Consider the following 10,624-nt stretch of genomic DNA (forward strand, 5'->3'; position numbering starts at 1 on the left):
GAAATCAGCCAAAATTAGACTTTTAAGTTTCTCCGATAATCACGTCCGTAACTTGAAGACTTTTCCTAATATATTGGAATGAGAAAAGTTTAAAACAAAAAAAATACTTATTAAACTTTTTGCTTTTGACTTTTAAAAAATTGGTTTTCAATTTTTAGTAAAAAAATCTAAAAAAAAAAAAAAAAAACTCAAAGAATTTTGTGGTGTCACTTAATAAGCAAAAAATTGCCAAAAGGAAAGACTTGTAAAAGTTTATTCATTTTGTCTAATTGGGTCGGTTTCCCATTGAGATGATTCTCTCTCTCTCTCTCTCTCTCTCTCTCTCTCTCTCTCTCTCTCTCTCTCTCTCTCTCTCTCTCTCTCTCTAATAACTCTCCCCCTTTCTCACCACAGGAATCCCCCATCCACCACCAGGACAAAGGTCTCTCATCCGAAGGCTGGATGACAGCCTCCAACTCATCCAGAATCGGCGTCAACCAGTGGGCCAAGTGCTACGCTACCAACGATGTGGGGAGCTCCTCCCACCCCTGCGTCTTCTCCATCACTCTCGTCGGTGAGTTGTTGGTGCTCACGTTGGAGAAATGGTTGGAGGAGGCTCCAAGAATTGCATTCAGGTCCCCTAACAAGATCTCTGTCTCTCTAAGTCTCTCTGTTTCTCTCTTCCCAACAGAGCCACCAAGTCAACTGGTGGGCTGCGATTACCACGAGGTCACCACAGACTCTGCGGCCGTGACCTGCTCCGCCGGTTCCACGTCCGAGAAATTGACGCCCACATACCACATTGAGGTACAGTTTGTGGAATTGTATCCCATTTGCGTTGTACCATGTCTAGGTACTTTTGAACTGTGCCACATAAAGGTACTGTTCAAATGGCACCTCGCTGAGGTACCTTTCATATACTACCATACTGCATCAAGGTACTGTTCAAATGGTACCATTTCAAGGTACCATTTGAACTGTACCACATGAAGTTACTCTTCGAATGGTACCACATTAAGGTAATGTTTGTACTGTACCACATCAAAGTACTATTCAAAAGGTACCATATCAAGATTTGAACTGTACCCTCAACCCCAAGGTACTGTTCAAAAGGCACCACATTAAAATACCATTTGAAGTGTACCACATCAAGGTACTGTTCAAAATGTACCCTATCAAGGTATACTCTTCATACTGTACCACACCGTGGTACAATATGTACCCTATGAACAAGATACCCGCAATATTAGACAGAGTAGTCGATCCAATGGCCCCACCAAGTGTTATGAACACAATATGAGCAAACTTTACAAATACAGACTTGCCAGCTACCACAAGGTACCACAAGGTACTGTGTAGTACTAACCTTCAATTCTCTCTCCTGCAGGTACGCGAGGGGAACACGGTCATCCTGACGAAGAACAGCAGTAAGCCTAGGTTCAACCTGAGCACCCTCTCCCCTGGGCGGGACTACGTCCTCGCCATGTACGCCAGCCACCAGAAAGGGCGGGGAAAGGAGACCACGCTCCTCCTGCGGACGCCCACGCCCAAGGCGGAAGAGGTGGCCCCCGAGAGGGTCTCCATTAACCGTGAGTTCACGTGAAGGTGCTGGCATAAGGCTGACTTAATGACGAGAAGCTTAAATGATTACTATTATTATTATTAATATTATTATTATCCCTGAACAGTAAACAACGAACCGGGTGCAGAGATCCTCCTACAGCAGCCCCCCCTCTGGGGACTCCGCCGAAAACCTCTCTTCTTCGGAGGGCCTACCGGTCAACGCCATCGTCGGCGGGGCAGCCGCGGTGGCCATAGGCCTAGCAGGCGTGGTGGCGGCTGTCGTCTTCTGCCGTGCCCGCAGGGCCCAGGGTGGCTCCATGTCCCCCGGGGGTGGGAAGACCTCCCAGCAGCAGTTCGGCCACCACGCGTCGCACGACTCGCTCCTGGAGCTGCCCCACGGGGCCATGTACCAGCCGTGCACTCGCCACCCTTCCAGAGGTCAGTTGATTCGTGTATTCGGTCATTGGTTTGTTCATGGATTCATCACTCATGGATTTATTCGTTGGTTTTTTCATCGGCTTATTCGTTGGTTTATTCGTGGAATTTACTCACTTATTCATTGATTCATCAATTTATTTATCAATTGAAAGTATTTCAGAAATAGTCAATACTTTCAATGTCATTGTTAAGATTATTATATTTATAAACAGTAAAAAGTATCAGAAATATTAATATTATTTATTATTTTTTAAATAAATATTTGTAATGGTAAAAACATTGAAAATATATATTTTCGACTATTTTATAATGCTAAATTTTTAATCACCAATATTAAAGATGTTAATCTAAATATTCTTTAATATCCAATATTAGAGATGTTAATCTAAATATTCTTTAATATCCTTCAATATTCTAACATTAATGTCAAAAATATTAGTTATAAACAGTTGAAAAAAGCAATAGAAAGTAATAAATATTCTTCAATCTTGAATATACTCAATATTTTCACCATCAGTGTTAAAAGCATCAGTTATAAAGTCTAAATTAATCAAGAACAAATATTTCCAAGTATATTTAACATTAGCTATACATACATATATACACACACGCACATATATATATATATATATATATATATATATATATATATATATATATATATATATATATATATATATATATATATATATATATATTGTGTGCGCGCATATGTGCGAGCGATTGGACCATCCCCTCTTAAATGTCAATACCAGATGCGTGTGTTAGCAATTCACTCACCTCCACTCACCTGTCAATCAGCTGTCACCTGTTTGCCCCCCTCCCCCCCCCCACCCCCCCCCCCCACCCCCCCACACACAAAAAATATAATGCATTTGGACCTGCTGGACCTATTTTATCACAATTGTTGTTCCTGTTTGTTCCTTTGTTTCTTGGTGTTTTTCTGGTGTTTGTTGAGCTAAGTGTTCTCATTGTTGAATTTTGTTTGGTTTCTGTATGTTTTAATGGGTCCATTTTTATCAGTATTTGCTTATTTGTCTGCTTATACGTATTTATTTGTTGTATTCAATTATTCATCCATTTATTAAGCTAATTATTCGTGTATTCATTCTCAAAGATAATTATTCCCAAAGAAAAACAGAATTTTGTTTGGTTTCTGAATGTTTAATGGATCCATTTTTATCAGCATTAATTTGCTTATTTGTCTGCTATATATATATATTTATTTATTTATTTTATTCAATTATTCATCCATTTATCAAGCTAATTATTAATTTATTCATTCTCAAAGATAATTACAGTATCCCCGAGCAAAAAACAGAAAAAATAAATTATTTTATGCAAATGGACCCTAAGCTAATTGGCAGGTTTGAACCACCTCGTTACTAATTACCTTAACACACCTGAACTCCCTCCTACCTCCACCTCAACCCCTCTCACCCTCCCCTTCCCCCTTCCCCCTCTCCTCCCCCGTCTCCCCCTCCCTCTCCAGCAAGGACGGCCACCAAGCACAGACAAAATTGAAGGTCCTTGGGAAATTGTCAGTCAGATTCTCAATGTTTACAAAGAATTTTCTTCAATATTGTGAGTTTTCTTTTTTTTAGTGTTTTTCCAAAAAAAAGTATGGATAATCAATCATTTTTTATTCCTGGTAAACTTTTCAAACCGTTTGTTTTAGAATAGGTTAAAAATATACATTTTGGAGGTGCATAATGGTATAAGGCCTATGACTGGTGACTGGGAAATGAGGTAGGCCAGTGGATGTTTATCTTGAGGTCGATTTTACTACATGGACCTAAATTAGGCCTGAAGAGGCCTATGTAGGATTGATTCCAGTGCATTGGAAAGGAACTGACTTAGGCCTGTTGTGTGTTAGATATCATTGGGCTTGCATATTAAGGGCATAGGGCAGCAGGCCATGCCCAGTGCCCCGTTCTAACTTTGATATGGCCTTGAATGTGATACTGTATCTTCAAGGGCATTTCAGGTAAACCTTGTAATCTGTGTAAAAGCACGCAATTGGCAGTGGGTCACAATGATGCCCAGAAAGCTAATGCAAGGAGCTTTGGTTCCTCAAGGCAGGTTAAGGGCCTGGCCCTCTGAACAGATTAGTGGATACAAGCCTCGTAGGCAGGTTGTTCACTAGTCTTATAGATTGGCACTTGTACTGGGATAGGTTGCGTTCCAACCTTTACTAAATTGAGATAGCCTTTATTTCCAAACTTGGGTTCTGGTAAAATGTTTTATGGATACGCACACTCGCCAGGCCATAGGACTTTGGAGTGATAGCTAATTGCTAGAACAGCAGCTGAAGTCAAACCCCAGTGCAATAATATCAGACCGTACAGCAATCTTAGCCTGGCAAAGTAATGTTCTGTCTTCAATTCACTTTTCTGTATTTTTTTAAGTTACTTCAGAGTTAATGTTGGTGGACCTTTATCTCGTATTTTTCCATATCTTAATTTTTGGGGGTTCATCTCTCCACCCACATTTGGCACTAAAGGAAGGAAGCTTTTTGGAAAGGTTATGGAATAATTGGACCTAGGTCAGACCCTTGTTTTCAAGATATGTTGTGATGATCAATTCTATTTTAACAATCAAAACACACTAAGCTTATCGAAGCTTAGCAGATTTTTCTTTTTTTCTTTTTAAAGACTATAAAACATGTCTGTACTCATACATGTACACTGCTTATACAAAAAAAAGTATGCCTTTATGTTAGTTCCCTTTAGTATAAGGATGAAGACATGATTTCTGTGTTGTAAAAGTGTAGCAGAATCATTTTCCCCCCAATTTCATGGTTTAGGCACAATTTCTTGCTCTCATCTAACAGATAAACCCAAGGTTTTGGGTTTACTTCATTACACTTTCTCCCAAATTCCCAAAACTACTCTTAATGTTTAGGAAATGCAACCTCTGCCTTCCTTTAAGTTAGGCTAAATTGCATTTACCACATGAGTGACAAGAGTTGGAAGGACATATAGTAGGAAAATGACAAGATAATGAATGGTTTTTCCCAATACATTTAGCTTTTCATGATTATCTTGCACAATACAGTTTCCTTCCTTGTAGAATCTGTGCCATCATGTAATTAGGAATCCCTCTTTATGCATAATTATTGTGTCTGTGTGAAAAGTTAGTGTTAACAAGATGCTAGTAAATATATTTGAAATAGTATCCTGTATCATAATGCAATTACATTACTAGTTATGTATTGGTGAGCCAAAGTAAATTTTTAAAGTTCATACTAGCGAGTTTCAGAGAGTTCTTGACATTTCTTGCATTGGCACCTCACGTGTCGCACAGTAGGCATCACCAAAGGTTTGGCGCACCCCTTCAGCCCATAGCTGTGTCCATATTTTAGCCTTTTGCTGAAGCTCCATTCCAATTTCCTTTCTTCAGTCTTGTTCTCCAATATCTCTTTAACTATTCTTATTACAACTTGGTGGTTGTTTCTCCAGTTCTATCTTCAGATCTTTATAGTTCTTCATCTCTATTTTTTGGTTTCTGGCTCTCCTTATCTTGCTGTATTTTTTTTTCTTTTAATCTTACATATTTCTTACCTTTCCTTTTCTTTTAATCTTACATATTTCTTACCTTTCCAGTCTTCTGTTTTGTGGCAAATGAGGCCATATAGGCTATCATATAATTTTCTAATTGTAATGATCCATATGCAAAATATATACTACCTCCATTTTTTTTACGTAAAGCCTCTTGCCCTCAAGTCTTGGATGGCTCGCTTAACTACTACATCAGAATCAAGAGGAGTTTGTGAAATTTTGGGGGGATTATTTTTGTAATGCATCACGGCTGACAGTTATGCAATAGCCTGTGACATAATTTATTTATTCCTGTATTTAGATTTCTATATTCATTTTTATTCCTGTATGTAATTTTGTATTTAAAACCAACATGTAACATAATTACCCTTCTATAAAGAAAATCGCTGGTTCAATAACTTTATGGTTGTTAGCCTGAGTCAATCTCCAGTTAGTCAGCCAAGTACAGTAAATTGATGCCCGAGAATAGGCCCATAGTTTAACTGCAGCCATAAGACTAATTAGCACATTGGGTTAGTTAAGGAGCCAACCATTTGTCCTTAAAGTAGTATGACACCCCTATGGACAAACCAAAGTACTCTCCAAGTTGCTACGGACCGATTCATATGTCTTTCTGATCGTAAAAGTCATCGGGGGACAGCATGAAATGTAAAGTTGGTAGCCAAATTTAGAACAGTTGATGCACAGATCAGTATGTGTACAAGACTGCACACCAGACAGGAGTAAAAGTCTAGATCTATAAGGTGACACCATAACTGCACTATACTTAAGACACGGTGAGGTGATTGGGCAAGCTAGCAAGAGAACTTAATTGTGGAACCAAAATGACAGGCACCTTGACGTTTCATGAAACGAGCATTGAGGAGAGGGTTACCTCATTGTATCAGGTTCGTACGGTGTACCATTTGATTCCGATGTTGCAGTTGAGTGTGTACCATCCAAAGTTTGAGTGCAAAGGGGTACATGGTAACAGCTGGATGCTATTTGGGAAATCTGTCCACGAGGCTGAAGTGTCATGGAACCTCATAGATCCTGTTGTCATCTTGCCCGCAAGATCTCTCTTGGTTACTTGCTCAATTCCTTTCCCATGTTAATCATTCAGTGCAGTTACAGAATCACCTTACACATCTGGCTATTAAAGACTGTCTGGTGTTCAGTCTAGTGCGAACTTCATATGTCAACCTGTGTCTCATCCAATCAGGAATTTTGTCACTATCTTATCTCATTGCCTTCCCAATATGACTTACATTTTTATGGAGAGAGAGGTTTCAGTTTCATACAATGCAGTAGGTATCTCTCATTGTGCATAAGGGTTGTGTTAAGTTCTTCAAGGTCTTGTGTTTGAGTGATTTATAATTCCCAAGGGTGCTCCAAGGTATCATGATCTCATTGTCGTGTGGGGTTTGTTCTAATGGCATTGGTTTGTAAAAAATACTATAAACTACTTGGAATAGGCAGGTGATGGCACCAACTCAGTGGTCAAGAAAACTAAAGAGAGGCATTACAGCAAAGAAATGAGAACTTTCTCATTTAGATAATCTTGTGCTGCCCTTTAATAAAGAAACCACTTGCAGGTCTTTGTAGATTTTCTTAGATTATAGCCCCCCTTAAAGTAATGATTTAATGGCCATTTCCTCTGCCACCTAGAAGTAAACTGGTTCTCCGAGGTATTGTTCTCCTTTAGTGCCAGTTGGTTGAGATCTGGTGTAAATTAACAGGGTGTAACCAACTTGAGTTTTCCATGATATATCTGCTGACAGAACTTTGCTTTTGGTAGAAGACTCAAGCTTAAAACTTGAGGAGTTATTCCAGTTTCACAAGTGGTTCACTTGGTCGTGAACACTTCCACCAAGGTTCTCGAATGATTGGCCCAGTTTCCAAGAATACAGTGGAACAGTGGACTGAGATAGAAATCTACTTAAGTGGATAAATAGTTTAAAAATTATATTCAAGTTGATAAATAGTTTAATTTTGCAATCAGAGGATTTCCGGCCTTTCACATCAGCCTTGCTCATTCTTTGTTGAGGAGATATTCAGGTTTTTCTTACAGCCCTGTGGATCACGTCACATTTAGTATCTTTACCTAGGCTTGTACGTCAACTGAACCCTTCTCACATCTTTCTCTTTGTATGGTTAACCAAGGCAACCTTTAGTGTCTGAAGCCTTTGGACTGTAAGCTGCCTTTTCAGCAATATGTACGTTGTCGTATCTCTCCATCTTATCAAATGCCTTTAGGCAGTCAACACAATGAGGTAATAGTAGAAATTCATGATATAATTCTACACTAAAGCTCAGTTTCTTCTCTTGGTGAATTTCATCAGTACTACTCTACCTCTAGGATTCCTCTTTGCAGTCATTGTGTTTGGGCCCAGTTTGTTGAGTTACAGATTATACAGTGTGGGAATTCAGAGCTTTACTACATACTGAAGTTCCAGCAGTCATTGTGACAGTCCGTTTGGTCCACTGAGGTTCTACTTAGTTTGAGAAGTTTGTGGTTTTACTAAGCGTTGAAGTTCCAAGTTTGACGTAGATTTTGTTTGATGAGTTTTATGTTCAATTAGTACAGGATCTAATAAAAGTTCTAGGTCCTATTCTAACAGTTTGACTGTCAGGTTTAAGTATTAGAGGTCTAAGACTAGATTAATTTGCTTAGAGGTTTATTAAGACGAGATAATTTTGCTTACTAAGTTTTTCTCATCATTTTTGTTTAGCTCTTTCTAGTGTCAGTTTTAGTAAGACCAATTTTTCAAGTTTTGCTAATAGAGGATTTGGTTTGTTTAAGCAAAGTTGGCCACAGTTTTTACTATTCTGTTTGTTTGTTTGTATGGTGCTTTTACGTTGCATGGAACCAGTGGTTATTTAGCAATGGGACCAACGGCTTTACATGACTTCTGAACCACGTTGAGAGTGAACTTCTATCACCAGAGATACACAGCTCTCACTCCTCAATGGAATGGCCGAGAATCGAACCCGCAACCACCGAGGTGGGACGCTAATACCATACCAACCACGCCGCTGAGGCGCTACTATTCTGTTTGGCTACTGTTATAGGCTTTGACCAGTATGGCTGCTAAGTTACCATCAGTTTTATTATTTTGTTTGACTACTATTATAGGTTAGATATTGGTTTGCCTTTGACAGTTTTAACTACGTATTTTGTTTGGGTCTTTATTATCAATTTAGTTCAACTAGTTTTTCCAGTTTAAAATTTTAAGTTTGATAGGTTCCATTCCAAGTGATTCTTGGTCCTAAAAGTTTGGACTAGTTTTTCCAGTTTAAAACTGAAAGAAAGGTTCTGTTCAAAGTATTATTCTTGGACTTCGTTTAGGCTCCGTTCCAAGTATTATTCTTGGACTTTGTTTAGTTGGACCAGCTGTTCATTTCATATTAATAGTTTGAAAGGGTTTCACTTCAAGTATCCTGTACTAGGTCTTGGTCATCAAGACCATCAGTTGAAGTTTGACCAGTATTACAGTTTGAATGAAATCCATACTAAGTATTATTCTTGTTGGTCAGATTTCATTCAACTTGGACTAACCCAGTTTCTATTTGATAAGTGTCCATCAGAACTGTCTTCTAAAGCAGGATGTCGTTTAGTTTTGAAATAGTATTCCAATTTGATCAGTATCAGAACCTCCACTAAAACAGGATTTTGTTCGATTTTGACACCATTCCATTTTTTGACACCATTCCAATTTGATCAGTATCAGAAGAACTCTTAGCAGGATTTCTTTCTGTTTTGACAATTCCAATTGACTATTCCAACTTCTATTTGATCAGTTGCTCTCTACTAAAGCATTAAGTCTGAGAAAATGGAATCTATTCCAAGTTTTTTTTCTTAATTGCTGCTACTGAAAAGTTTTTTGTTTCAAAACCAAATTAGTTTTTCATTATATATTTGCAATATACATTTCCAGGTATTGAAAATCTTTTTAAAATATATTATATATATAATGATAATATGACTACACACGATAAATACATGATTGAATACACAAATCATTCAGTCATCAATAACAGAAGTAAATCTTTTAATGTCATAATTTTTAACGTTAATCTTTGTACCAGCTATTTCATATTTTGTCTACTTCTGTTACATGTTCACCTTAGAAGTATTAGTATGACTAAGTTGAAGTACTTCTAGTTTTAATTTTTTTTTTTATGTTTTCAGAGCTTCTGACAACGTTCTCCCCTGGGCCTGTTGTGGTGACGCAGGTGACCTCCGGAAGATCGTCGATAAGGTCCTCCCCGCTCCCTCGACGTTCCTCGACCCGCAGCGCCCCGGGAGGGACGTCGCCGAGAAGGCACAGGCCGAGAACTCCGTCTGTGCGTGGAGGACCGGTCCACGTCGTGGAAGTGGAGTCCGACAGCATCACAACTCCAAGGGTGGAGATAGAGTCTCCCTCGAAATCCCTGGCGTCGATACGAATGAGCCTGAGGGGAGACACTTCGGAAGTTCGTCAGTCGCCCACGCTATCTCTGCCGTGCGATCCCCTGCAGCCGCCGCAGGCGAACACTCCGAACGAAATGTCGTCCCAGACTCTTCTGCAGACAGACTTTCAACTCCACCCCACATCATCTCCCCACCTCTCGCCGCAGACGTACGTCTCTTCGCCCATGCAGGCCGTCGTGCTCCCTCAGCCGCTGGTCATAGACCCGGCCCACTCGGCTCAACTCCACGCCGAGTCTCCGATAAACACGGTGTCCTACACCACCCCACACATCAGCACTGTCCCGCAGACGTTGGCTCCCTCGAACATGTTCGCCACTCCTCATCATCCTTACAGTACGGCACCCCAGATCTGCACGGCTCCTCAAGTTCACGTTGTGGCGGCAGGAGGTCGAGCTCCGTCTCCAGCTCCTCCGGACATCATCACTTCTCAGGCTCCCATGATGATGATGACGCAGCTTCAAAACACGCCGCAGATTCATATTGAATCTGAAGACCAATTAATGTCACACATGCAGGAGGCAGCCCCCAAAACCCTCATCAGAGTACACGAACCGCTGATGAGTCCCGAAGTAGCACAGCAACAGCAGATGGCTCAGGAAGCGTCTGCTGCAACACACTCCGACGGTGAAGT

At 39.9% G+C, this 10,624-nt stretch overlaps 1 protein-coding gene across 2 annotated transcripts in view; it reads left to right on the top strand.

Moving 5' to 3' along the window:
* The window catches only part of LOC135204823 (hemicentin-2-like), a 338,440-nt gene extending 327,816 nt beyond the window's left edge, over positions 1-10,624 (top strand). For both annotated transcript variants that reach the window (XM_064235015.1, XM_064235016.1), the window contains exons 11-15: positions 394-553; positions 671-786; positions 1,367-1,568; positions 1,668-1,980; positions 9,712-10,624. In XM_064235015.1, coding sequence (XP_064091085.1) covers positions 394-553; positions 671-786; positions 1,367-1,568; positions 1,668-1,980; positions 9,712-10,477 — 1,557 coding nt within the window. In that variant the 3' untranslated portion in view covers positions 10,478-10,624. The remainder of the gene's footprint in view (positions 1-393; positions 554-670; positions 787-1,366; positions 1,569-1,667; positions 1,981-9,711) is intronic.

Source organism: Macrobrachium nipponense, chromosome 47 (genome assembly GCF_015104395.2).
Source record: "Macrobrachium nipponense isolate FS-2020 chromosome 47, ASM1510439v2, whole genome shotgun sequence".
In the NCBI taxonomy this organism is placed as follows: domain Eukaryota; kingdom Metazoa; phylum Arthropoda; class Malacostraca; order Decapoda; family Palaemonidae; genus Macrobrachium; species Macrobrachium nipponense.